The sequence below is a fragment of the Equus przewalskii genome, chromosome 9 (assembly GCF_037783145.1).
Source record: "Equus przewalskii isolate Varuska chromosome 9, EquPr2, whole genome shotgun sequence".
In the NCBI taxonomy this organism is placed as follows: Eukaryota; Metazoa; Chordata; class Mammalia; order Perissodactyla; family Equidae; genus Equus; species Equus przewalskii.
Window position 1 is genome coordinate 19,713,350 of NC_091839.1, and position 26,530 is coordinate 19,739,879.

At 54.0% G+C, this 26,530-nt stretch overlaps 3 protein-coding genes and 4 non-coding genes across 15 annotated transcripts; 1 reads left to right on the forward strand and 6 right to left on the reverse strand.

The window, feature by feature from the left end:
- Positions 1–713: 713 nt before the first annotated feature.
- On the reverse strand, positions 714–8,907 carry LOC103540874 (Friend virus susceptibility protein 1-like). 5 transcript variants are annotated; one of them, XM_070633270.1, is made up of 6 exons: positions 8,583–8,669; positions 7,907–7,977; positions 6,723–6,766; positions 3,838–4,240; positions 2,557–2,643; positions 714–2,179 (listed from the first exon to the last, which is right to left on the reverse strand). In XM_070633270.1, the coding sequence occupies exon 6, from the start codon at positions 2,120–2,122 to the stop codon at positions 1,304–1,306; it is 819 nt and encodes a 272-aa protein (XP_070489371.1). In that variant the 5' UTR covers positions 2,123–2,179; positions 2,557–2,643; positions 3,838–4,240; positions 6,723–6,766; positions 7,907–7,977; positions 8,583–8,669; the 3' UTR covers positions 714–1,303. The 5 variants fall into 5 exon arrangements, 4 of the variants coding, with proteins under 4 accessions (XP_070489371.1, XP_070489373.1, XP_070489372.1 ...); XM_070633272.1 differs by lacking the exon at positions 7,907–7,977 and having other exon boundaries at positions 8,583–8,901; XM_070633271.1 differs by lacking the exon at positions 7,907–7,977 and having other exon boundaries at positions 2,557–2,779; positions 8,583–8,901.
- Positions 2,241–2,334, reverse strand: LOC139073771 (small nucleolar RNA SNORD88). Its single transcript, XR_011522759.1, has one exon. It is a non-coding gene; the product is annotated as a small nucleolar RNA SNORD88 (small nucleolar RNA).
- LOC139073769 (small nucleolar RNA SNORD88) lies at positions 3,697–3,787 on the reverse strand. The gene has a single exon (XR_011522757.1). It is a non-coding gene; the product is annotated as a small nucleolar RNA SNORD88 (small nucleolar RNA).
- Positions 4,330–4,420, reverse strand: LOC139073768 (small nucleolar RNA SNORD88). Its single transcript, XR_011522756.1, has one exon. It is a non-coding gene; the product is annotated as a small nucleolar RNA SNORD88 (small nucleolar RNA).
- Positions 6,838–6,928, reverse strand: LOC139073770 (small nucleolar RNA SNORD88). The gene has a single exon (XR_011522758.1). It is a non-coding gene; the product is annotated as a small nucleolar RNA SNORD88 (small nucleolar RNA).
- A 1,275-nt stretch (positions 8,908–10,182) lies between the features above and the next one.
- Positions 10,183–17,206, reverse strand: LOC103540876 (transmembrane protein 202-like). 2 transcript variants are annotated; one of them, XM_008507546.2, is made up of 5 exons: positions 15,956–17,206; positions 15,300–15,577; positions 14,629–14,775; positions 12,553–12,684; positions 10,183–12,041 (listed from the first exon to the last, which is right to left on the reverse strand). In XM_008507546.2, the coding sequence occupies exons 1-5, from the start codon at positions 16,720–16,722 to the stop codon at positions 11,974–11,976; spliced, it is 1,392 nt and encodes a 463-aa protein (XP_008505768.2). In that variant the 5' UTR covers positions 16,723–17,206; the 3' UTR covers positions 10,183–11,973. The 2 variants fall into 2 exon arrangements, with proteins under 2 accessions (XP_008505768.2, XP_070489383.1); XM_070633282.1 differs by having other exon boundaries at positions 11,598–12,041; positions 15,300–15,533; positions 15,956–16,948.
- LOC139085516 (uncharacterized) lies at positions 16,931–26,350 on the forward strand. Of its 4 annotated transcripts, none has more exons than XM_070633275.1 (5): positions 16,931–17,036; positions 19,098–19,289; positions 24,776–24,922; positions 25,338–25,466; positions 25,669–26,350. In XM_070633275.1, exons 1-5 carry the CDS (start codon positions 17,009–17,011, stop codon positions 25,806–25,808), a joined length of 636 nt encoding a protein of 211 aa, XP_070489376.1. In that variant the 5' UTR covers positions 16,931–17,008; the 3' UTR covers positions 25,809–26,350. The 4 variants fall into 4 exon arrangements, with proteins under 4 accessions (XP_070489376.1, XP_070489377.1, XP_070489378.1 ...); XM_070633276.1 differs by having other exon boundaries at positions 16,959–17,036; positions 25,338–25,405; positions 25,656–26,350; XM_070633277.1 differs by having other exon boundaries at positions 16,959–17,036; positions 25,338–25,405.
- The last annotated feature ends 180 nt before the right edge of the window (positions 26,351–26,530 follow it).

Here is a 26,530-nt window from a genome sequence, read left to right on the forward strand (position 1 = left end):
CAGAAGCAGAGCCACTCCTAGCCACCGGGACCCCTGGACTGTGGGAGGGAACGGGCCGGGGCCAGCAGCCTTGTCCTCATATCCAGAGAGGCAGGGACATCCCTTTTCCTTGTTGGGGCACCAGCACACCCTCCCCACAGGCCCATCCACTCCCAGTGCCATGGGGCGAGGGAGCCTGCCATGGGCCCCCCAAGTAGCCTCTTGTCAGGAGCACCCATCCCCAGGGACCTGCAGGGGGTGCGGGGTGGTCCCGGGGCCTCCGTGGACAGCAGCAGCACCCAGGGAAAGCCTCGGATACCCTCTGCGCTTCCTGGTCCTGGGAGTGCGTGCAGCTTCTTGCTTAGAGATCCAGGAGAGACCCAGAGTTCTGGCAGGTTCCCTCACTGCTGTGAGCGGCTCCCAGGGGCCGACAGAGCCCAGCCCGCGGGGAGGTGGCCACCCTGTGTCCCACCTGCCCCTGCCCCGGGAGGGGCCTGGATTAAGCTCCACCCAGGACTGCACCAATACTGCAGTGCACGCGCAGCGCCAGGCGCGCTCTGTAGCGCGCAGAGTGTGCCCAGCACTGACTGCAGGGCTGTCCACCCTCACGAGGCTGTGGTTCCCGACACTCTTAACCCATGTGACAAACACTGGCTGGAGGCTACACAGGCAGCTGGACAAGCCGGATGGGAACAGCCGCACCTTCCCCAGGTGAGTAAACAGCACGAGTCCACTTCAAAAGGGAAAGCCATGGCCAAAAGGTTTAAAAAACACTTACAAGAGAAATGAGTGCCCCTAAAACTAAGTGTCATCTATGCTTAAAGCGCTAAGTAAAAACAGTGCATTTGAAGAAACCTTAAGAAAAAGGGCACAAAATTCAAGAGGCTTACATGCCACGGACCATGGGGTCTCCCCGCTTGGCCTGTAGTGCTTTGCGGGCCCGGGTGGGAGAGGGGTCCACCCGCCATGCCCATCGGGCTCCAACAGACAGACTGAAACGTGCCGGGCTGTGTTGGGCTGGCTCACCCAGAGGGGCCACCACACCCGGCAGCCACCAGCCAGCCCCTTCCCCTCCACAGTTCTGGCCGGTGATGCCCGTGGGGTGGCCGGGGGCGAGGACCCCTCTGGGCTCCCCCAACACGCTGTCAGGGGGCCTGCCCACAGTAGGCTGGAGAACAGGCGGGCAAATGGTCCCTCAGTCTGTCCTGGGGACGTGCAGGAGACTCGTGGCCCTTGAGGTGCTCGCCCCCTGCCCTGTTGGCTCCCCAAGAACGTGGCCTCCCGCCTCCTCTCCGAGGGCCATGGAAGGCCAGGCCTGGGGGTCCTAATTGCGATGCACCGGTGGCGGCGGCGGCGGCCAGCGGTTGTCCCCCAGCACACAGGCCGGGTGGCCACGGCTGCGCCTGGCCTCTCTGATGTAGAGTTCCATCAGGACCTTGGTGGGCTGCTTGTCCACCCTCTCCCTGGGCACGCCGTGGCTCAGGAGCCAGCCCAGGAGGTCCTTGTGCGTCGGGTTGGGCCCCAGCACGAGCTTGGCGCCGCCCGGCTGGCTGTGACGCCAGAGCAGGCCGACGTCGGCGAGGGCGTGGATCTTCATCATGGCCTCCAGCACCGTCATGCCCTTGACCAGCAGGTTGACCAGCGAGACCCGCGCCTCAGAGGGCGCCGCCGTGAGCAGGCGCTGCTGCAGGCCGGGCGTGAAGGGCCCGTCCTCGGGCGTGGCAGGCAGGGGCGGCTCGCTGTAGATCCAGTCCAGCATGCCCAGCTCGCGCACCAGCTGGATGCCCTCCTCCATGGTGGTCCAGGGCTGGAAGGGCAGCTCGGTGGAGTCGAAATGCAGGAAGGACTCCCAGTGCTGGCGCCAGGCCAGGAGCAGCCAGGCGAGCAGCGGCTGGCGGCCGCCGCGCAGCGCCTTGCAGCGGTAGTTGAAGACGGTGTCGCTGGTCAGGTCGCCCAGCAGCGTCAGCTCCCCGGGGCTGAGGGTCAGGGCTGAGCCCCCCTGGTCATACACCCGCAGGATCCAGGTGATCATGAGCTCGCTGGGGTTCTGCTTGAAGCGCTGCAAGATGGCCAGGAGCTCGGTGTACGTGTACTGGCGGTCCCCCCGCCCCACCTCCATGGGTGCCAGCGCGCCCTCGGCCATGGCCACAGGTGCCCCGGGCGGGAGAGGCACAGGAGCCTGAGGCCTCGGCCAGAGGACCTGCAGGAAGGACACCAAAGACATCAGGCGGGGAAGCGGCCCCGCCCCCGTCTCTCCAGAGCGGCCCCTCAGAGCCCTCCGGGGTATCAAAGGGCCCGGAGGGCACCATGTCCTCACAGGCGGTGAGAGGCCAGTGCTGGACATTGCGGGGGACAGCCCGTTCAGGACCCCTGACACAGGATGTTGGCTGTGACCCCCCCAATTCATAGGGCAACGGTGGAGATGAAATGAGTCGAGCACTTAGAATGGCTCCCGGCTCAGAGCAAGCGCTCGGCACCTGCCTGTCGCTGCCACGGTCTGTAAGGTTTACTCACTACAAACTTAGAATAAATTTAATGACTAGCATGGTATTAACAAGAGAGAGCTTCTGTCCTTACCGAAGGACGGTGGGGCTGCTCCAGTCCTGGAGAAAGCACTTGCAGACGGAAGGGTGCCGGAGTGGTGCTCCAGCCAAGTCCAGGTTCCTGAGGGAGGGACAGAGTCGCGGCAGTGAAGGAAGAGACGTGAAACTTGAGTCGGTGCAATCAAGTCTGTCTTTACTGTGCACAAGTGTCGTTTTTATGTTTTTCAGATTAGTACAGAAATAGCTCTACAGATGTTCTGAGAGAGATAAGGAAGTACAAAGCGAGCACAAGAATTTTTATTAGCATTCCATTCTATAGAGCACGAGGTTAACGATCATCTTTTCCGCAATTAACGATTATTTATTGTCTCTAAACTAAAGGAGATAGGTAGCTTAGCATCTGTTGTAGTGGAGTATGTTTAAATTTAACTTCTAAACTTTAAAGGGTATAGAAATGACTTCCTCTACTATTTTGGGACGAATATACATTGACGTCAGGGATGGGGTCTATTTGAATCTTCTATTCTTCACGTATGGATTTGTGGGTTCAGAAACAAAGGTAATTTATGGTAAAGTTAGATCAAAGGCGGAGAGAAGGTCCAGACATCCAGACAGGACAGCATTCCATCTGTTCACGTCCTGGGGGAGCTACCCCTGCCCCCATCGATCATCTAGTCATTGTTCCGATGGTCAATGGGAACAAAAAGCAACTCCCGGGTATCTTATCCCCAGGACTATGTGCGTTCTCAGCGGATAAACATCTTTACCTTCCCGCGCCCCTTAGGGGGTGAAAGCATTCCTTTGTCTTTCAGGGGGTAGGACTATTTGTCCCTTGAGCACACTGCCCGGAGAAAATATCATTTTGCTAGTAAGGCATCAGACTGAAAAGCTAAGTTAAATTATCTATCTTCAAGAATGAAAAGCAGAGACAAGTATAGTCAAACCTTGATAGAAAGCATGCATACATTTCAGAAAATATCAGGGGTGACGGTCGGCCATTCTCCACCGAGGGGCGTCCCTGCGCCCCTCGGCCCTTCTCAGCCCGGACCCTGTCAGATGGCTGTACAGGCGTTGGTAACATGGCTCCCGGCAGAAGGGGAGGGTGGGGGCGTGGGGAGAGGAGGTGGGTGGGGTGCAAGGCACCCACGGGCCCCCATCCCTCATCCCCAGAGCAGGGCCCCTCAGACCCCCGGGTGTCAAAGGTCCCGGGGGGCACCGTGTCCTCAGGGCTGGTCGGAGCCCAGTGCTGGACATCACGGGGGCCCCGCGTGCAGCCCCTTTAGCACCCTCTGATGGAGCACCCCCCTTGTCTTACATTCCCCCAGCATCTGCGCGGTGGACTCCACGTCACGGAGGGGATGGCAGCTTCGGGGGCCGCAGAGGCTGGCGTCAACGCTCCCCCCTCTGCCACCACCTGGTGATCCTCAGTAGCACCAGCTGAGCCCTCGGCCACCAGCCCGGGGTCTCCCCAAGCCCTTGTGTGGCCAGCGGGGGGCAGGCAAGTGCTTACAACCAAGCCTGGCTCAGCAAATGCTCAGCATTTGTCTCTGTTAAATTAGTATTACCATAATCTAGAAATTTTTAGTTTATAAATTTTATTTATAAACAATACATTTATAACATAAATTGAATATGATCATCATGGTATTACTAAGAGGGAGCCTCTTCTGTTCTTACAAAGATGGATGGTGGGGCTGCTCCAGTCCCGGAGGAAACATCTGCACACAGAAGAGGGGGAGGGGAAGAGGAGGTGAGTGGGGCGCAGGGCACCCACGGCCCGCCAGCCCTCCCTCCCCCACCCAGAGCAGGGCCCCTCAGACCCCCGGGTGTCAAAGGTCCCGGGGTGCACCGTGTCCTCAGGGGCGGTCGGAGCCCAGTGCTGGACATCACGGGGGCCCTGGTGCCCTCATCCCCCTCCTCGCTCAGGTCCCAGAGTCCCTTGCCTATAGCCCTAAGGGGATGACACAGACAAGAGCTCAGAGACGCAGGCGGGACAAATGAGCAGTATCTGGTCCCTGGGAGGCCAAGTGGCAAGCCTCCATGACTCACCTTCCAACAGCATACCTGCGCCCCCAAGCCCCCCTAGACCACCCCTCCCTGCCTGGCTCCTCCCTGGGTGTCACTTCTTGTACGACCTGCAGCCACAGAACTAAGTGCCCCCCGCCCCGCCGGCTGTTTCTTCCTCTGGAAAATGGAACAGATCCGCCGGGCAGACAGGCAGTTGGCAGACTCCAGTGAGACGAAGGCGGCCTCCCCCGGGCTCAGCTCCCCGGCGTGCCGAATGAGAACACCCCACACCTCTCGTCTGATTTCCCAACTCTTCCCAAGTCTCTTGTTCGGCCGTGATGATTTATTTTTTTTTGGAGGAAGATTAGCCCTGAGCTAACTGCTGCCAATTCTCCTTTTTGCTGAGGAAGCCTGGCCCTGAGCTAACATGTGTGCCCATCTTCCTCTACTTTATATGTGGGATGCCTGCCACAGCATGGCTTGCCCAGCGGTGCCATGTCCACACCCGGGATCCGAACCAGTGAACCCCGGGCCACCGAAGTGCAATGTGCGTACTTAACGGCTGCACCACCGGGGCCGGCCCCGCAGCCGTGGTCTTGAGACAAACTGGCTGGGCGGGACCCACATCACTGCAGTCATGTGCTGTATCCCGTCTCGGTCCATGACGGACCCCATAAACAGTGGCGGTCCCATGAGACCAGCACTACAGTGCCCAGGTGGCTCTAGCATCTAGGTGTGTGCAAGCACACTGGATGTTCACACGACGACGAGCTCGCCTAATAACGCCGTTCTCCGAACGTGCCCCGTCGTTAAGCGACGCGTGGCTGTACTCCCTTGCTCTGTGATTTGGGGAGGCGACTGTGAAATGGGGAACGGTTATGCCTCTCACTGGGACCCCGGGAGGACTCAGAGAGCAAGTGCTCCCCAAGTGTGGGCTACTATTTAGCAAGCACAAACCCTCAAACCCATGTTTTGTGTAGAAATGCACTGTCCAAAGACACAGCTGCTACTTATAGGTACAATTTCAACATCTAGCTCCCAGTTGCACTTGCTGTTTCAGGTACTCGAGCCACGTGTGGCAGGAGCTACTGGAATGGACAATGTAAGAGAGGACGGGCACGTCCTGACAGCTGTCGGCCAGCACTGCCTGAGAAATCGACAGATGTGACACACTCCTCAGGTCTTCCCTATCCTGCTGTCACATCTTCCCTCTGCTTGCTGCCACCCCCCCCACCGCCACATATCACTGCCCAGGCGGCCCCTTGCCTGCGCCACGCTTCCCCAGACATTCCCTCTCAGCCCGCGCTGACGGCTCAGAGCTCTACAGAGGACCCCTCGCCTGAGCCCCTCAGATGACCCACGATCTGAGCTCACCCTTCCCAGAAAGCAGCCGCTCATCCCTAAACGCTCATCAGCAAGAGGCGAAACCTGAGAATCCCGGAGAACACACTTTCAGTCCTATTTCCCCGCAGCCCCCATTCTCCCGGCTCCTTGGACCGGAAAATCCCCCCTAGAGCTGAGAACTCTCTTTTCTTTTTGGAGGACACGCAGATCTCTGCCCCTTTGATGATTCAGCTCTTTGAAAGACTTGTGAAACGTTCTCCCGATAATCTGTGTCATTTTAATAAGGGCTGGTGTGTAAAGTAAGGGCAGCTGGAATAACTGTATCAGTTTGTAAGCACAGGATTCATGGGAGGCTGGCTAAGCTTTGCTGAAAGGTACACTGTAGCCAGGCTGTACAAAACCCGCAGTGTGAGCGATGACAGCTGCCAGCCTTTCTGCTTCTTTTCTTCTGCTGAGTTTGAAAATTAGAGTTCTCCTTAGTTGTCTTGCCCCAAACCCAAACACATCCGTATTCTTTCCTTCCACAGCCCACACATTCTGTCTTATTCAACACTTACCTCTGAAGGCGGGAAACCTCACGGCCCACCACCCGCCGTGTGGAGGCCTCGGGCCCATCCACCCCTGATGTGTTGGGTCCACTCTCCAGACACAGAAGCTGAGGCTCGGGAGAGCAGTGTCTGACTAACACTACCAAGCCATCAACAGTGGAGCTGGGATCTGGCATAAATCCCAAGCACAATGGTTGGCACATAAATTAGGTCCCAGAGATACTGGGTATGAAGTCACCCAAACAGAGGGTGAGGTGTTTTCGATGTGGGTGCATGAGGGAGTGGGAGCAAGGGTTCTTACCAAGAGGGGGTGGTGGTGGGTGGCTCCTCCGCTTGAAGACACACCTGTAAACACAGAAAGGACTTGGTGAGGGTGGGGGGGAAACCGTCTGGGGGTACAGAGACTATCAAAACCAGGGCTCCTCAGATCCCCAGGTGTCAAAGGTCCTGGGGGGCACTGTGTCCTCAGGGGTGATAGGAGCCCAGTGCTGGACATCATGGGAGCCCTGGGCCCTCTGCAATCAGGCCCCAAGGCCACTCACCTTCAGGGACAGAGGCCAAGCTGAGAAGAGCACTGAGACTGGGAACCACGAAATCCATGAGGGTGAGAATGCCCACAGCTCTCCCTATGGAGACGGCAGGATGCCCCCACCCCCCCAGCGTCCCAGGGAACTGTCCTCAAACCCACTCTGTGGAGAGAACCAGGGGTCCCCGCGCCCCTACCCACTTTTGCACATTCTCGGCACTGGCTATTCCTGCTAATAAGCCTACAGTGAAAGCTAAGATGCAGATCTCTTGGAAGAACCTGTTGGGAGGAATGAGGGGGCTATTCTAGGAAAAAAAAGCCAAGATACAAGGACCACGAGCAATGACTGGAGACTCTTCGCAGCACCCATTTTTGAAAAATCAGCCGTGAGAGACATTCTGGGGATGTCTTAGGAACCGTGACCACAAAGCAGACAGGGGACGGCGTCACTAAGGGATCAGTCTCATTAGAGGTGACAACAGCACTGTCGTTCAGAAGAAAAATTTTACTTTAAGAGTCACAACGGTTAACTATTTTGGATGAAATAAATTTACTTTCAAAACACTAAATACACAAAAAAACAAACAAAGTTTCACAATGGTACCACTTGAACTTATGTCTATTTCCCTGTAGGAGGGTTTTAATAATAAGTTAAAAAAATAAGCTACGAAAAAGGAATATATTGGACAACGGCGAAAGAGGGCATGCCAATGATGGATGCCGGAGAAAAAGTCTTCCACCGAAGACATGGCGATGGTGAGGATAAAGTCAAGGGTTTTCTAGGTGGCTGCCTGAAGAGAGGGACACAGCCAGGGGGGTTCTTCCTGGGCCGTGGTGGGGAGACAGAAAATCAGCAAGCTGCCCCGGGCTGGGCCTCCTCGGCAGGGGTGCGGCCTTGCTCGGCCATCAGGAAACGGATGATCAAGACGACCTTAAGCACCAACCAGCCCAGAACTAACCTTTAACAAGACTGTGATGTTGGAGTGACCACAAAACTCTGATATTTGGAGTGACCGTGTCATAACGATTCCTGAAGATGAAATAAGCCCCCGGTTGGTTTCTCCTACGACCACTCCTGGCTGGTTCTCAGAAACAACCCCGTCACTCCCGTAGAGACCCCCACTCCCACTTCTTGCTTAGCCATCCCCGAAATCTTGCCTCCACCTGCCCCATAGGATGTGTTCGGGCTTGCACAAAAACGTCAGCCGCCCGGAATCGAAAAACACAAGTGCGATTTCCTAAAGAAATCACATGCCTAGCACGCGGGTGGGAAACCTCAGAAACTGAATGTCACCACCCCCCACTCCTGTCCCCCAAGAAGAAGGGCCAAGATGGCGGAGACGTGCAACGTGGGCCGCAGAAATGGCGCGGCCGGGCCGCGGTGCAGACACAGGACTAGCCCGGCGCCCCCGTTTGCTGGGGCAGCAGGAGACCCCCCTGACCCTCGGCGGCCGCCACCACCGCCCCGCAGGGAGCCCCCAGGCTCGCCTCGGAGCGCGCGCGAGCGCCGGGTCCCTTCAAAGGCCCTGACCCCACCCAGGCGGCGACGTCGCAGCTTCGCCGCCGCCCCGGGCACCGCCCGGACCCCAACCCCGCCGCGCAGACAAAAAAGTACCAAAGACGAACAGCACTTACCCTCCACTCATTCTCTTCAAAGCGTGCGCAGGCGGGCGCGCGTCCCACTTTATACTGCGCGCCGCTCGCAAGGTCCGCCCACCGGCGCCAGCTCGGGCTCCGCCCTGAGGCGTCCAGTGCATACGCCGGTGTCGGAAACCCTGCTTTCGTGCTTGGGGAAGGGAAGAACGCATGTTTCCGCGAGAATCTCCCTGAGCAGCGATGAGATGGAGGCAGAGCAAAAGGAGTAGGGAAATGTCGGGGCCCATTGTCCGGTCATGGGCGTCAGGCAATTCTTCGGACGGCACTCAAGGCGGGCCGTGGAGGAGAAGGACCCCCCGGGAATGGGCGGGGCCAGAAAGGGAAGCCGCAAGAATTGCTCTCGCGGCAGGGGCGCGAGCTGAGGCTGCAGGGGCGGGGCCGAGCCAGGCGAAGTCCCGGCACAGAGCGGGAGGCGGGGTCAGTGCGGAGATTGACAGGGGGGCGTTTCTGGGAAAGCACCCACGTGGCGCAGACTTGGAGGCTGATTCTGCGCAGTGAGAGGATGGGCCAGCCCTCGAGGGAGGGACAGGAAGGCTGGACTTCGGGTCTGAAGGAGGAGGGCGCCGGGGACAGGACTCCTGGGGCTAAGGGAGGACCGGATTTGGGGCTCACCCCCGGTTTAGATCCTCTAAGCCCTGGGGGCTTGGATTCTTGGTAGGGTTGGAGATTGAAGGAGTGTCTTGCAACTGATGTGACTGTAAAATTTTTTTTCAGAGATGAAAAATGAAACTTCTCTACTCCAAACCCACTCACCACAATCGCCACTGTCAACAGTTTTTTACTTGATGGCTACACAGACACACACACACACACACACACACTATGGGTAAAGACGCTTTTTGTCCCGTAAGTAGTCTCCCCCAACATCAGTATGTACAGAGTGACCTCATTCCTTGAACAGGGGCAAAGTATTCCTTTGTGTGACACAACACACTTTGTTTAGCTGGTCCCCTGGACCTTTGGATGGCTGTCTTTCTTCCAGTGAGGAGACTCGTCTCGTCAAGGCTGTGGTCTGGATTAAAACTAAACTCCTCTCTTAAGAATGTGGGAGACTTGTCCTTCACTGGCTCCTGCCTCACTCAGAGTACAGCAGAGTCCTCACGGTGGCCCACAAGGCCTGGGGTGACCTGGCCCCTATTCCTCTCTCTCTCCCTCACTCAGGCCACACTAGTACGCTGGCCTCCCTGGCCATCCTGGAACCTGCTCAGGACATTTGTACCTGAGGCCCTTTGCATTTGCTGTTCCCTCTGCCTGGAACTCTTCTCCCCCAGCCCCCAGTCTACCCGCACGGCTCTCTTCCTCTCTTCAGCCGTGTCACTGCTCAGGTGTCACCTTAGCATAGAGCCCCCTGTCCCTTCGCTCTGTATAACGCACCCCGTCCTTCCCGGATGGAATTTCTTTACCCTCCTTTATTTTTCTCCTATCATATCTGTTTGTGGGCATATACTTTTGCCTCCCTGCTGAGATGTCAATTTCATAAAGGCGAGAATTTCTGTCTGGTTTGATCACTGCTGTAGACCCAGTGTCGGGCGCCTAGTTGTAGCTCAATTTCTGTTAAAAATGAAAATATTTGAGAGCCTTTTGGGGGAGACATGAGGAAGGGTTATTGTAGCAGTACTCAAAGAGCGCATACTCTGGACCAGGTGTACAGAGTTCATTGACCCTCCACCCCTCCTTCCAAGGACACGGGGCCTGGGCCCCACACAAAGGAATGTTTCTGGGCTCGGGGCCAAAGATGGCCACTTCGGCCTTGACTCTAAGGCACAAGTTACACAAAATACGTCCTGCGTCATGTTACTTGTCTGGCCTGGCCACCCCGACGGGCACCTGACAGGACTTTAGAAACATCCCATCCATGGGAACAAAAAAGATAAAAGCACCCCATCCGTGAGAACAAGAAGAAATAACTCAAAGTATCCAAATGTCTGAAACCCTGAGTCGGAACACAGAGAAACCTTAGGATAAAAGAGAGTCACAGGCATAGAACAATTGGCAGTCTCGCTGAGGAGAGGACGCTTTGCCTCAGACCCGGACAATCGGCACTCCCATCTGCCCTACAAACTATTGGGACTTCCCTGGCTGATTGTGGTGTGGATGTTGTAAGCACCAATTTGTTGTTCCCCTTTATGCCTGCTCCTCGTTCTGTTTCCCTTTATCAATACTCTGATTGCTTAAACAACCAAGTAGCCTTGGCGGTACCTGTCATTCCTTGCCCTTTGCCGCTGCAGGCGACACCAGGCATGTGTTCAACTCTGTCTAGATTGAAGTATTCTCATTATCCTCCTTTCACAGATGAGGACACAGAGCCGGATGGGTTCAACACTTTGTCACAGGTCACAGAGCTCGTAAGTGGCCGAGCCCAGACTCAAAACCTGGCAGCTTAACCCCTGTGTGAGAGGGAGACGGATGGGACCCCCAGGTCCGGGCCCTGCAGGAGGACCCCAGACACTGATGTAACTTTGTACTTGAGTTGCAACCCTGCCCTGTTCAGTAAATGACTCTGTTAGCCGCAAATCATCGGCTACACACAATGGCCTTAAGAAGAAAGAAGGAAAGAAGGAAGGAGGGAGAGAGGGAGGGAGGGAGGAAAGAAGAAAGAGAGAAAGAAGGAAGGAAGGAAGGAAGGAAGGAAGGAGGAAAGAAAGAAAATCAGAGAAGGAAGGAAGGAAGAAAGACAGAAAGAAAGGAAAAAGGAAAGAAAAAAATTAGAGAAGGAAGGAAGGAAGAAAGAAAGAAAGAAAGGAAAAAAGAAAGAAAGAAATTTAGAGAAGCAACGGGACCCTATAGAAAATAAACAAAGTTTTTAAGAAAAGAATAGCCTTGTGTTGGGAGATTTGGGGAGAAGAAAGAGGAAGTGGTGGCAGGAGCTGCTGGTAATGGCAGCAGGTGAAGTGTGGGTGCAGGGAAAATTCATCACAGGAGGGGGAAATTATTGGGATTGCAAACAGTAAAAGTATGAAAAAGCACAAAGATACAGAATGACGTCCAGAGAGCTTGGGGAGAATGAGCTATTCAGCAAACATTGATTGAGCACCATCTGTATGCCAGGAGCCATCGGCTCAGCCTCTTTGCTGACCTTGTGCCTCGAGTCTCTTTCCCCTGAGCCCCTTTCCTCACCTGTCCCTCTAGCCTAGAGGGCCTGAGGGATGGCCCCAGGGAGGGATGGCATTTCCAAAGAACATTTACAAGGTACTGAGCTAAAAGAATATTTTGGGCGAAAAATACAGATTATTTAAAAGTACAAATTATTAATCTGAGTTGGGGAGGGATTCAGAAGAGACTGAAAAAGAGTCTTCTCCTTTTTCAAGTCCTGCCAGGTGCTTGGCAGTGAGCTGTGGGAGCAGGTCAGAGGCGGGGTCATTCCCACGTCCTAAGTCCAGACAGCCTGGATCGCCAGGATGGACCAGAAATTCATGTAGTTGAGATAGGACAAGAAACCTGGGGGGAGGAAGAGAGCAGAGGGTGTGAGATGCAGAGGTCACCGGCCCGCCCCTGATCCCAGTCCTCTCCCCATGCCCAACCACACCCCCTACCGAGTCCTCAAGCCCATCCCTAAACTCAAACTCAATCCCATCCCCTACTCTGTCCCCAACCCATTTCCAAACCCAGCCGCATGTCACCCTCTACCCTGTTCCCAAACTTGTCCCTAAAGCTGAACCCAATCCCTCTCCCTATACTTTCCCCAACCCCCACCCTCAAACCCAAACCCGAAGCCATCCTCTACACTGTCCTCAAGCCCAACACCATTCCCAACACTGTCCCCAACCCATTTCCAAACCCAACCCCAAACCCATCCCTACACCCAGCCCTACGCCCAGCCTGTCTCCCAACTCAATTCCATCCTACTTAACCCTGTCCACAACCCCAACCCCACCCCAAACCCTGTCCCACCAAGTCCCCATCTGCATCCCTGAACCCATGCCCAACCCAACCCCACCCCAGCCCAGACCAGTCATCATGAAGAAGAAGACGCTGGTCCATGCCAGGTAGAAGCTCCGCCCCAGCCTGTAGGTCATGCCTTCCTGCAGGAACTCGTCAGCCTGCAGCAGGTAGCACAAGACACCCAAGATCGTGCTCGTCCCTGTGTAAGTACAGGTGTTAGGAGGCCAGGCGTCAGCTGTGTGAGGACCCCTGTCCCACAGCTGTGTGGCCGCCCAGCTCTTGCTCATTATTTTCCCACTTTCTTTTACCTCCCTGTACCTCTGCTCACGAGCAGGAAAATGGGCTCCCACAACGTCATGGTAGAGGACATTGGAGCCTTGGTCTTTAACCAGGTGATGGTGGTGTCTAAAATCACAGGTTGTGGGGCCAACAGACTGGAGCTCTTGTCCTGCCTCTGCCACCCAGCTAGGGCAGCAACTCCACCTCTCTGAGCCTCATTTCCCTCATCTGTAAAGTGGGCATAATCATGGGACCCATCTCCTTGGGCTGTCATGGGGAATTATTGAGATTGGCTCATGTCCTGGCACACAGTGAATCCTCAAGAATTGAGATTGGTTATTATCACTATATTGGGTCTTTAATTTTGGGGCTTCTGAAGCAGTGGACAAGGAACCCAGTCACTCTGGATATTTTAACTTTATTTTGAAATGACATGAATTAAAGCTAATTTGTGAAAAGGAAAAGACTTGGTTTTAGCTCGGGTCGTCGAAGTACTGGGTAATTTTTTCTTTATGTTATCGAAAAATAATATTGGAAGTGTTTTCCATTTCATTAAGAGGCGAAATGGACAAAAATGATTTTCTTAGAGAAAAATGTCCCATTTAAGATGGCATAAAACTGAGGTGTTTTCTACACTTTGTATCTCGTATCTAAACAATCAGGAAGAGCTGCTAGACAAATTGGATGAATACCGTTCACTAACAGGGAAACAGGAAGTTGAGTGCTCTCCATTCTTGGCCTCATTTTCACTCTCCAAGAACGTGCTTCCTTTGATGCAACTGAAAGTTAGGGTCAATTACTACCAGAGATGGGAACGCAATATCCTTCATTTCCAAATTAAAGTGCTCCCCATCTTCTTTTCTAACAAAAGTATGACTTGGCTTGCCAATGGAAAACTAAATTATTCTAATCACAATATCAATTTTGAGTTATTTGGGTAGGGGTGGGAGGATTATCACCATAAGGATTCGTGCAAAGTGAAATAGCTACCATCAAGTACCAACATTTTCTAATTCAATCCTCATGACATCTCCGCGTGGTAGGAAATTTTATCCCCATCCTTCAGATGAGAAAACTGTGGCTCAGAAGGATTGAGTAGCTTGAACAAAATCACCCAGCTAGTGGAGGTGGGGAGACAGGATTTGAGATGGGATTGGAATGGGAAATGGGGTTGGATATTGGGTAGAGGTTGAAGTTTGAGTGACAAGGATGGAGGCTGAGTCTGGTGCTGGGGATGAGGATGGGTTGTGAGCAGGGATGAGGATGGATTGGAGATTGATGAGAGGATGGAGTTGGGAACGGGTTGGGTTGAGTTTGAGAGTGAGGTTCACAGGTGAGAGAGATGGGATTGTGTTTGTGGTTGGGCGTGAGGTTGGAAATTGAGAAGAAGATGGGGTCACAGATGGGTTGGGGTTGAGTCTGAAGTTGAGGTTCACAGGTCATAAAGTTGGGTTGGATTTGGAATGAGTGTTGAGGAGAGTCTGGCATGGGGTTGAGTTGGGTGTTGAGATTTGTAAAGGGGTTGGGGATGGTTTGGAGATTGGATAGAAGATAGAATTGGAATGGAGGTAGGGATGGGGATGGGTATCACAGAAGGGGATGTGAATGATCTTGAGATTTGTTGGTGATGGAGATGGGAGGTGAAGTGGAGGCTGGTATTGGGGCTGGAGATGGGGTTGGGTTGGAAGCTGACATTTTTATTGGGATGGGTTGGAAATTTGGAGGGAGATAGGACCGGGATTAGGGATGAAGGTGAGGATGGGGATGGGACTGGAGTAAGGTGGAGGGGGGTTGGGTATCACGATAGGCACTGGGCCGGGTACACCTCGCCTTGGGTCCTGAGGGAAGGATCTCAGTGCCATGCCTGTCAGGATGCTGAGGACGATGTTGGTGAAGTCCAGTGCTGGCATGTTGGACCAGCTGAAGAAGTTCATGTTTATGAGGATGATGCAGAGGCAGACGTTGGTGATGCTGGCGATGATGAGGAAGGCCCAGGAGAAGTCCAGAAAGTCTGGGAAAGAAAGACAATCAGGGACACCAAGGCAGGCCCTCAGGTCATGAGCTTGTGGAAAGGGTCCCCAGTGAGTCTAGGAGTATTTTTAAACCCTCTCCTTTGCAAACTCTTCATCCTCATCTTAAGAAAATTGAAACTGGGCTCTAGAGAAGGGATACTGAGGCAGATGCCTTCGGCATTGAGGATACACCTCTGGGTCAGTCAAAACAGGTTCTCGGGCAGTGAGAAGTGGGGTGGACATTGAGCAACCAGCTTGATAAACTGAGGACAGATTCCCTGGGGTGAAAAAGCCTCAGGAGACTGTGTAAGCTCCTAGGGTTATGAGGACTCTGAGGATGGGTAGCACGCAGGTGAGGATGGGCATAGCACAATGAGGATAGTCCTGGGGCAGTGAGGGCCATCCCGAGGGAGAGGGGACAATCTAGGGGGAGTGAGAACCATCCCAGGGAAGGCAGAAAGGGGTCTCTGAGACAAAGAGAGAAGACGAGTCCCAGGAATGGTGAATAGAGGGCAGGCCTTACAAATATCCTGGTTGTACTCATGCAGGCAGGAGCTGTCAGGGCACTGCATAAAGAAGATGGTGCTGACGGGGATGGTCAAGGGGCCCGCAGGGTCCCAAGGGGGCAGCAATGGCACCTGGAAGTGGATCCAGGGCTGGCCCAGAGAGATGAGACCGATGATCACCATGCCAGCCAGGCTCAGTGCCAGACTCAGCAGGCGGCTGATCTTCTTGGCCTCATGCAGCAGCCGCCAGCCTACGGGCAGCGGTGAACGGCTGCGTTTATACTTGTTCTGAAACCTGCAGCAGATCACCCCCCACCAATGTCAGCACTGAGTCAAGCCACTCAGCCCAGACACCCCAAGTCCAGCTGCCAGAGCCCGTCCCACCCTGTCTAGCCTTTGGACTCCATCTTCCTTCTCTGGATCCCCCACATCCTGCCTCTAGGACATGCCCACCGGGGTTCAGCCTCCAGGCTCCCTTGCCTCCAGATCTAGCTTCCTGCCATCCCCAATTTAGTCTCTAGGTTGAATCAGAGGTCTAGCCTCTATACCCTGCCACCCCTAGGTCCAACCTCCAGTCTCTGATATGATTCTGGTCTCTCGCCTTTCACTGCTGCCCGTCCCGCAGAATTCTAGCCCTGAGCCTGGCCTACTGCCTGGACCTACTTCCTCTCACCTGCCAGAATTGACCTCAAAGTCGTGGCCTGATGGTGAGCTGAGGGTGCTTTTCTCTAGAGTAGTTTGGTTGAATTGGGAGCTGTCCGTAGAGCCTTTGAGACTCTCCTGGGAGGCCCAGGTAATCGATTCCATGCTTTTGATACTGGCCTCGGGGCTGTCAGTAATTGAAGGGGGGATGTCGACTTTGGCCCGGATTACCGGCCAGATGCCAGTTTTTGGCCGGTGGTCCGGGAGACTGACTTCACTACTGTCGTCACTTGATTCTATACTCCTCAGGGTGGTGTGCGTAATCAATGGAGGGCTTTGGACGCTGGGGCGGCGAGTTTGGAGAACTGGTAGAAGCTCTTGGCTATTGACCCAGCGACTGTAGGTAAGTGGCGGTGTGTCTTGGGTACTGACTCGGCGACTGTTGAAAATGGATGGTGTGTCTTGGGTACTGACTCGGCGACTGCTGAAAATGGATGGTGTGTCTTGGATGCTGACTCGGCGACTGCTCACTGGTGGAGGGTCTTGGATACTGACCCGGCGACTGTGGCTAATGGGCAGGGGTTCTTGGATACTGACCCGGCGACTGTGGCTAATGGGCAGGGGTTCTTGGATACTGACCCGGCGACTGTGGACAATCGGTGGAGAGTCCTGAGTACTGACCTGGGGCCTGTAGGTAAGTGGCGAAGGGTTTTGGGTCTCATCTTGGTTGTTATTTGGAGATTCTGGATGGAAATCTGGCTGGGTGCTCTCGTGGCCAGATTGGGGCCTCTGGGACATGAGGAGACGCAGGGCAAGGTCAGTCCCCAGATGCACTCAACAGCCTGCCAACTGCCTCAGCCCCTCCTTGCAGGCACCTCCATGGCTACCTGGAAGTCCGTTGGTCTCTCTCCGGGGTTCAGGCCCTGTCCCTTGGCCTTTGCATCTCTCTGTCCCTTCTTCTGTGTTTCTTGGTCTCTCCTGCTGTCCACAGGCAGGCCTCCAGGCTGCAGTGTGGCCTGCAGTTGGGGGCAGGGGGGAGGTTCCATGACAGTTGGGGGAGTTCCAGGAGGTTGAGACGTTGGCCATGGACTCATCCTCCGTCCTAGCTCCACGTGAGTGACAATGGGGCTGAGGCTGATCAGGACGAGTTCAGCGTGGGGTCTGAGGAGGGTCAGGATTGGGTCAAGAAGAGGTCACTGCTGGGTTAAAGCATCAGGGCAGGGCAGGGGTGAGATGGAGGGTAGGGAGTAATCAGGGTGGAGACAGAGCAGGGTCAGAGAGGGGCCAAGGTGGGGTCAGAGTGGGGTCAGGGTGGAGACAACAGGGTCAGAGAGGGGCCAGAGTAGGGTCAGGGCTAGGCAGGGCTGAATCAGGGCTGGGTCACTGGCATCTGTGAGATCACTTCTTGCAGCTTCCGGAGGGCCTGAGATCTGCATTTATAATACCCTCCCCCTACATGCCCCCACCCGAGGCCCTTCCAAGATCTTCTCTGAATCAGTTTTATCCCTGTATTCCCTTCTCTGGTTCCACATCTATCCTTGGTCTCTTTCTTTCTCCTCCGTCTCTGTCTCTCTTCACCTTTCTCTGAGGCCTCAGGGATCCAGAGAAGATCGGGCCCTCAAAGACCTCCAGCTGGGTTTGGGGAGAGGCAGACGCAGCCACAGCTGGAGAAGGGCTCAGGAGAGGCCAGCAGGGGTGCGGGCACCCACCCAGTAGGTTCACTCTTTCCAGTCAAGAGAGGCGATTTTTCACACGGCTGCTTCCTCCACCCTTTCCTTTGGCTTCTGTGACGACCTTTTGAAAAAACAAAAAACCCCACAAACGTTTACGTCTTCAACGACATGAATACCTATTTAACTGCTCTGTGCCTCTGTTCCCCCATCAGTCAAAGGAGATAATGATACTTCAGAGGGTTGTCATAAGGATGAAATGGGTTAATAACATGGAAAAGCACTTAGAACCCGTTGCCATAAAAACTTGTTGAAGTTTACACTTCACAGATATTTATTTCGGTTCTAAAGGTTTCTTTCTCCTTGCTGAGTTCCAGACCCGTAGACCCAACTTCCCCTGAAATCCACACTGAGATGGACCACAGAAGAAGAGAAAGGCGTTCTTACCAGTGGATACGCTAAAGCATCCACCCACGCATTGATTCACACATTCATTTTGTTGCTCCTTTCCTTCAACAAATAGCAAAGGCTTTGTGCCAGGCAATGAGGGCGCAGCCAGAGACAAAAGGGATTTGTCACCTACCTTCATGGAGATCTGTTCGGGAAGGCTTGTAGGGAAAAAAGTAATCAGTGATGTGATGAACCACAAGACTCTAGGACACCAGCGAAGGAGAATTGCACATGGCACTATGGGAGCATTTGATGGGTGATCTGACCAGGAACCGAGGCTGGGGGTGGGGTGGGGGGCTCAGGAAAGGAGAGGTGGAGGAAGTGACATTGGAGGTGAGGTGATTAGGTGGGCAAAGCTGGGAACAGAGTGCCCCAGCAGAAGGACCATGAACTGAACTGTGTGCAGACCCCAAGGTAGGAAGGCTCTTGGTGTGTGGGAGGGACCCTGTGACGTCTAGTGTGGCTGGAGGTAAGTGGGCAACGTCCCCACCAGCTGGGAAGGTCGGAGGATCCCAGTGGTTGGTGAATGTTGGGTGCACCACCTGTGTTCATTCTTTTAACACTTTGGGTCTTGGCCTCATGAACACACTTTGGGACCTGCGTCATAGTTGTGTGTGTCCTGCGTTGGGATTTGCCACAGGGATGCAGATAAGTGGATGAGGTTGAGGGCAGAGATGGGGCTGGGGTTTGGGGACTAGAGATTGGAGGATGGGGTTGGAGACAAAACAAGTGGGTTTGGGCTTAGGATAGGGTAGTGGATGGGAGATGGGTTGGGAATTAGGGTTAGAGATGAAAATGAGGATGCGTCTGGAGCTAGAGATGGGGATGGGGTTGTGTTTGGGGTTTAGGACAAGGAGAATATGGTGGATGGCTTGGGGTTGTGGATGGTGCTGGAGGTGAAGTTGGAGCTGGCTGTGAGACAGGCACAGATGTGGGGACGAGGACGGGATTGGGAGATGTGTGGGGATGGAGATGTGGCTGTGGCCGGACATGGAGACTAGGATGCAGGTGGATCTGGGCCCCCAGAACCCTATTCTTTCCCGGTGGACGCAGCCTCTTCCTGGGAGGAAGATCGCAAGTTCGTCCTGCGGGCCTGGTGTCTCATCTTCAGCATCCTCGCGACCCTGATGGCGCTCACCATGATGGACGGGCGTATGGCCTACATGCAGGGCTCTCACACTGGCTATGTGGGCATCTGGATTGACTGCAGGAAGCACCAGTGTGCCATCCCGGGCCAAGTCACCGGTCAGTAGGAGCCTGGACAGGCTACGGGGTGCTCTGGAGGGGGGCCGTCTCTGGAGATTATCAGGGGTTGGAATCTCTGGGGAAATCTTTTTGGGTGTTCTTGGGGGGAAATCTTTAGAACTCTCCAGAGGGTCTCTGGGAACTCTCTGAAGGCCTTGCGAGGGAGTCTCCTGGAGTTGTATATGGCTTGTACGGAAATGGGACTGTCTAGCTCATGGGAAGGAGAACATTACACTGGATCAAAAGCCAATCCAACTCATGATTAGATGGCTAAAGACACCATCATCCTCTCTCTCTCTCTCACTTTTTTTTTTTTTTTTTTTGGTGAGGAAGATTGGCCCTGAGCTAACATCTGTGCCCATCTTCCCCTATTTTCTATGTAGGACACTGCCACTGCATGGCCTGATGAGCGGTGTGTAGGTCTGCACCTGGGATCCGAACTTGTGAACCCCAGGCTGCCGAAGCAGAGCATGGAAACTTAAGCTCTATGCCACTGGGCTGGCCCTCTCTCTCACTTTTTAAAATAGTTGGGTTTTTTTTCAAGATGACAGGAGGCTCCCAGCTTCTTCAGAAATGTTTTGCCTCCTGGTGGGTCTCTGTGCGTTTCCAGGGCTTCTGAGCATGGCAACAGGGGGTTGGAATCCTGGCTCAACTGCTTGGTAGCTGGGTGATCTGGGGCACCTCTCTGTGCCTCAGTTTCCTCATTTCTAAAATGGCAGCGATGGTAGTCCCTCTTCAGGGACTGTTTGAGGAAAAAGTGAGTTAAAACATGCCAAAGAATTAGAACAGTGCCTGGCACATATTAAGTGGGACAACAGGGTTAGCTATTTTATTATAAGGATTTTCCCCCCAGCCAATGCACCTGCCTTTATTTCAGATCTCAGATAACTGCTTATGAAACTTCCAGAACACTGTGTAGTGTTAATCTTACTTATTTATTTTGGAGGTCTCTTTCTCTTATACTTTCCAAATTCAAGTTAGTATAATTAAAATGAACATGGCTTTAAGTTATGGAAAAATCCAGAGGCATGGATGTAAGTGGGTTCAGGTACTGCTGGATCCAGGTGCTCAAAGGGTGTGAGTAGCAATCTGTCTCTTGCCATCTCTCTGTGACAGCTTCCTCTGTGTTGGGCCCTCAGACAAGCTGTGCTCACGCTGTGGCAATGGGGCCGTCACCAGTGCCCAGAGTCCCTCCTTTCTGTAAACAACCCTGGGAAAAAGAGGACTGATTGCCTTCTGTGGCTCTCAAGCGAAGGTCTCAGGATTAACTCCAATGGGATCAGATGCTCTTCCCTGGCATTTCTCACTCCTCCCAGTTGCTGTGGTCAGGAGAACATCATGCTGTGACTGGCTGGATCTGGATCACATGCTTTTCTTAAAAGTCAGTGGAGCGGTCCCTTCCGTTAGGAGCACAAGGACAGACGGTGGCTGGAGAGTTCCTCGGAACAAAATCGAGTTGCTGTTGCCAGAAGAACAGGAACGGATGCTGGGTGGGCAGAAACGACTGCGCACCATTTCCCCCTATATTTGTGATTCTTTATTTGAGCATAATTCCTTTGGGGGTAAGATTCCCAAGAGTGGAGTAACCGTGTTTCAAAAGGGCTGGTGAGATTTTGTAAGCCTTTGATAGACACTCCCCAGAGAGGTCAGGATTCTCATGACAAGCAGCAGGAGCCAATTCAAACTGGTTTAAGCAGAAAACAGATTTATACGGGACGTCTGTCGGGGAGCTTGTGGGATCTCTGGGAGGCGAGAGAACTGGGCTGCGGGGGTCGAGTGACCAGGACCATACCCAGAGATGCTCTGGAGGACTGGCTGGCTGGGCACACGCCTTGCAGCCTGCCCTGTGGACCCCGGCCTCTCCTGGCCTGGTCTCCCCTGGGGAACCCTTTTCTCCGCTGCCTCAGGACCTTAGAGATGGCTGCGGCCGCTCTGACCAGCCTGCTTCTTCCGGCTGCCGATTTCAGGGCGTGGCTCTGTTTTATTGGTGGAGCCTGGTCACGTGCCGAGGTCCTAGCTGTAAGGGAGGCTGGATTCCTTCCTGGGAGAGGTGGATGCCTACGATGGGAAAATTCCCCAAATGCGGGACTGCTGTTCAAAGGTACTGAGAAGACGAAAAAGGTGAATGTTCATTACATTCCCCGTTTATTCTAAAACGTTAACTTTGTTCACGTGACTTCAAAGTTTTTCTTTATTTGAAAGTTTAAATGACTTTTATTGAATTTGAACCTGTGATATATTTACACGCTTTAACATTTTAACAAGTGCAAATGTCTGCCCGTCATTTCCGTCCTCCTTCCCTCCCATCTCCCTTCCTGGGGGCTTCTGATGTCACCAAACCATTTTTAAGGTCTTTTGTGTTCTAGCCATATTCTCTCCACGTATGACAAAATGGCTATATATTTATACTTGCATATGACTATATATACATATACAAACATAGACATATACACACACACACACATAGGTTTGTGTATATGTATATATGTTTATTTATTTACCATTTTAAAAACACACATAGGGGTCTGGCCGAGAAGCATAATGGTTAAGTTTGTGCGCTCCACTTCAGTGGCCCAGGGTTCGCGGGTTTGGATCCTGGGTGTGGACATATGCACCACTCATCAAGCCATGCTGTGGCAGCAACTCACATACAAAATAGAGGAAGATTGGCACAGATGTTAGCTCAGCAACGATCTTCCTCAAGCAAAAAGAGGAAGACAGGCAACAGAGGTTAGCTCAGGGCCAATCTTCGTCACAAACACACACAAAAAACCCAAAAAACAAAAACACAAATGGCAGTATTGTAGTCTCTTTTTAAAGTAAATCACCATTTATTGAATGCTAGGACTGTGCAAAGCTTTATGGCTGGCATAAAGATGTAACATGTAAGTTATGAAAGTTTTTTTTTAATAAGGTGAAGAAATTTAGAATTTTTATGTAGTCTAATTTCTCCACCTTTGCCTCTGTGACCTTACCAATTGCTTCTCAGCTTTGGGGAGTTCTCCTCGCTCTAGATTTTTGGTGAATATTGAATTCTGGCTGTGTGTGTGTGTGTGTTTTAGGGTTTGACTGTGATTTTGGTGGCTGGTACGCAGGCAGCATTGACCCCTGTGTTCCTTGCCAACCTATGGAATACCTTGAATTAGGAGTTTTTGGGTCACAATGACAGAGACTCTAACTTGAACTAGCTTGGGTGAAGGAATTTACGGGCTCGCCTCAGTGAAAAAGGGTTGGGGTAGGAGTGCTTTCAGGCATGGCTGAACCCAGGAGTCCAAGTGATAGCATCAGACATTTCGGTCTGTCTGTTTCTTGGCTACTTGAATTGGTTTCATTCTCAAGGCTCCATGTAGTGGCAAGTCAGGATCCAGCTAGGAGAAGAAATCATTCTAGATGCTTCAGAGGGTAGTAAACGTAGGGAACTGGTTTCACGGGTCACAGAAGAGCTGAGAAGCCAAGTAGGGAATGATGAGGCAAGGCAGGGGTTAGCAACTCAGCAAGCTGCTAGTCCCTAGGCGAGAAGGACAAAGGGAGGACGTGGTATGACCAGAACCCAGAAGCTGGAGCCATCTGGAAGGCACTGACTCATGGTGGGATTTGCTTAGAGGTGGCTACATTCACCGAAGAAATACAGCTACTCCTGAAGACACCCACTGAAGCAGAGAGAGGGAGATAAATACCCTGGCTTGTCCCCTCCTCCCAGAGCCAGTCTTCTCCCAGTGCTTCCCATTAGCCTAACGTAGTGATAAGCCAGGAAGCAAAGGAGGCTGGGAAATGTAGTTCTTGCAATACAGACTAGGGAAGGACAGGGAATGGATCTGAGAGCAGACAACGACCGGCCGAACTCCTAACCTTGGGCCTCAAGTCGGGCAGGAAAAAGAGCATGAAAATTTTCTGCAAAGTCCTGTGTGGCTGGGTCACACGGGTACCCCAAACCAAGCCTGGTGGCTAGAGCATTGCAATGTACTGATTGATTAGCTTGTAACTGGGGCAGAGTAGGGAACGGGCGGGAGGGTGAAATGCATGTTGGTAAGGTAAGCTGCAAATATGGACTGCTGACCAAAGCACAGAGTGGCCCGGTCTGTGGGACGACAAGAGCCAGGAACTTGAGTGTCATCTCAGCTCTCTTTCTCTCTTTTTCTGGTCTGCCTTCCCTTCTTAGTTTTGCTCTCTCAGAGCTCCTTCCCTTATGAGGCTGGATCCAAGGCTCAGGCAGTTGCAGGCTCCTTATCTTCTTGATTGGAGGAGCGAGAGCTCATCCCTGACAGCTTTAGTCAGAAATAAGTCCCAGGGCAGAGCCTGATTGGTGGGCTTTGGTCATGTGACCCTCTTTGGGCTAATCACCATGGCTGGGGCATGGGGCACAGTGATTGGCTCAGCCGGAGTCACATGAGTACCTCTGTGGTCCCAGAGGGCAGGGTGTGTCTTGAGAAGCCCTTAATCAAGACAGTGTGATTGACCCCGAGAGCGCTATGGTCATTCTGTCTCTATTACTAACCTCCCGCTTTCTGGTTAGGTGTTAGAGACATGCAGTTTGCCAGAAACGAAGCAGAGGGAGTCTTAGCTCATTTGGCTCAAACAGTCTTGCATTGTTGAAAAGCAGACTCAATAGGAAGAGCCAAAAGGAGGAGACGTAATTCTCAGGAGGGGCTGAAGCTCTTGACATACTGAAACGTAAATTGGATAAATATCCGTTGTAAACGGAGTGTGATTGCATCTTTTAGGTACGTTGGCATTAGAGTATTTGATTGGAGGTTTTCCTTGTGTATACGTGTGTGTGTGCGCTCTGGGGGACGACGGGGGTGATTCAGAGAATGTGGGGGGCTCTGGGGTGTGAATGGGGATGCCACTGCGCTACCCAGGGAACTTCTGGGGCTGTGAATGGGGTGACCAGGGGACCTTAGGGTGGGAGTGGCAGAGACTTTAGCAGAAGTAGGGTGTCTGGAGATGACTAAGGTGTCTTGGGTAACTTTGAGGGTGCTATTGGGAGTGTCCAGGGGTGACACTGAGGGTACGAATGTGAGTGGCTGTGGGACATCTTTTGGAATTATGAGTGGGGTGATTTTGGAGCTGTACGTGGAGGTGACTCTAGAAATGGTTGAGATGCTTCTGTGGAGTGACTCAGGGTCATCTGTGGGGTGGCCTTGGGGGTGTGGGTGGGGTTGATTATGACGTTCTCTCGGGGCTGACTGTGGAGTAAGGTGGGTGCGATTTGAGACAGCTCTGAGGGTGTGAGTGGGGATGACTTTGAACAGACTTTACGGGGACTTGGGGATGATTTGTGAGTGAGAGGAGTCATTTTGGGGTTTCTAGGAGGTGACTTTGGAAATGCAAGTGGAGCTGATTTTGAGGATGTCTGTGGCTAAACTTTGGGGGTGTCTGTTTGGGATGCTGCTCGTGGGTGTCAAGCGGATGAGTTTGGAGGGTGACCTTGGAGAGCGTCTGGGGATGACTCCGGGGCATCCTCCCCCCCGCCCTTTGCCCCCCAGTTCTCATCCACATGAGCATGGGCTGCATGATGCTGGCCCTGATGCTGTGTCTGGTCCTCCTCCTCACCATGGGCATCTCCTTCTGGCCAGTCTTCCGCCGCCTTAACAAGATCGACCTTGTCTTCAGTTCCCTCAGCTTCAGCGTTGGTAAGTGTCGGCTTGGGGGAAGGGGTGCCCTCCCCCCTCAGCATCTCTCCCCGGGGCTCTCTTTCCAGCTTTGGGGAGGTGTATCTCAGAGTTTCTGTCCTGCTGGCTGCTGGGTCTCCGTCTTTGAATGTCTCTTGGGATCTCTGCTCCACCTCTCCCTGGTGCATCTGTTCTACTTTATCTTTCTCAGTCGGGGTGTGAGGGGTGTCTCTCACTTTGCCATGTTTCCCTCTTCTTTCCGCCTCTTTGCTGGTATCATTTTAGTCTATCGTGTGTGTGTGTGTGTGTGTGTGTGTGTGTGTGTGTGTGTGTTTGTCATGGAGGCGGGGAGAGGATGTCTCTGTCTCTTCTCTTTCTGCGAGTCCCGGGGTCCCTGTCCAGCCTCGTGTCCGTCTCTGGCCCCACCCCAGTGCAGGGTTCCTGATTGTCCTCAGCCTCACGCTCTTTGTAGTCAACTGCGAGACACTGCGCCCGAGGCCACAGGTATCCTACCTGGTGACCACCTACCTGTGCTGGGGCGCTGCCGCCCTGATGCTGTGGGCCGGTGAGGGCGGGGCCTCGGGAGGGAGGGGCGGGGCCTCGGGAGAGAGGGGCGTGGCCTGGGCAGGGGGCGGAGCCGAGGCAGAAGACGAGGCAGGGCCCGGGGTCGCATGGGGCGGACCCGAGGGGCATGTGTGCCTCGAGGGACGGGGCGGGGCCTAGGGCGGGGTTCCGAGTCCAACGGCCCACCTAGCCCCCGCCCCCAGGCACGCTGAGCTACCTAAACCAAGTGGGCATGTGGAGCAAAGGGACGTACAGCCGGGAGCGGTGGGTGAGCCGCCGGCGGGTCACGACCCAGAGCACCCCAAGGCACGTATCCGACCAGCAGTCAGACGCAGACCCCTAGCACACCGTGGACCTGCCCAATTCACTCACCCCCCCAGGTTCCCCCCCAAGCCTCTCTAAGCAATTGCACTCGAGCTTCTCGGATCATCTTGGCCACGAGTCCAGCATTACACCTCCCTTGGGGCCCGCTCTCTAAGAACAGGCCACGCCCTGGGAGGACACTCTCGAGCTAGGGCCCACCCCTTGCAGCTCTGTTCCCGCCCACTGAGTCCTCGCCCCGCCCCCACCCCGAAGTCCGACACCGCCCCCTCCAGTTGTGTGCAGCCCCAGGCAGCGTGGCCAGTTGGTGCGGCCCCGCCCCCAAGCCTAGCTAGGCCTCGACCCCAGAGCCACACGCCATCACGGGAAGTCCTCCCTCTCCGAGGTCCAGCCCCACACCCGGGTGTCCAGTCTGGCCGTGGGGGCAAAGGACAGCGCCCAGCATTTGGTGTAGTCCCGCCCTTCTGCGGGACAGTCCCCTCCCCAGGAAGGTGTGGCTTGCAATAACCTCCCTCTGTCCCCTTTCAGGCTTCCCAGACACAATAAAACGTGGGCGCCCCCCAACCTCTCAGAGTCTGACCCTCTACTGCCCTCTCTGCCCCCAGGGCGAGCTCGGGCCCTGCGTGTGCGAACCGGTTCCGAGTCCTTGCCTCGCCCTTTGGGGTCTGAACCTTTCTCTGCCTGTTTACACCTGTCTCAGCCCCTCCCTTCCCCTTCGCTCATGGCTCCAACCTGGGCCAGGTG

What these genes read in the sequence shown, in the direction of transcription:
- LOC103540874 (XM_008507545.2), bottom strand. Translation starts at nt 2,122, where the DNA reads ATGGCCGAGGGCGCGCTGGCACCCATGGAGGTGGGGCGGGGGGACCGC.
- LOC103540876 (XM_008507546.2), bottom strand. Translation starts at nt 16,722, where the DNA reads ATGTCCCAGAGGCCCCAATCTGGCCACGAGAGCACCCAGCCAGATTTC. An exon ending in TTTGAGGTCAATTCTGGCAG is followed by an intron (nt 15,578 to 15,955) that starts GTGAGAGGAAGT and finishes GATCTGCTGCAG; the next exon opens with GTTTCAGAACAAGTATAAAC. An exon ending in CGTCCTCAGCATCCTGACAG is followed by an intron (nt 12,685 to 14,628) that starts GCATGGCACTGA and finishes GTACTTACACAG; the next exon opens with GGACGAGCACGATCTTGGGT.
- LOC139085516 (XM_070633274.1), top strand. Translation starts at nt 17,009, where the DNA reads ATGGACTCATCCTCCGTCCTAGCTCCAC. An exon ending in ATCCTCCGTCCTAGCTCCAC is followed by an intron (nt 17,037 to 19,097) that starts GTGAGTGACAAT and finishes CGGTGGACGCAG; the next exon opens with CCTCTTCCTGGGAGGAAGAT. An exon ending in CACTGCGCCCGAGGCCACAG is followed by an intron (nt 25,406 to 25,668) that starts GTATCCTACCTG and finishes CCCCGCCCCCAG; the next exon opens with GCACGCTGAGCTACCTAAAC.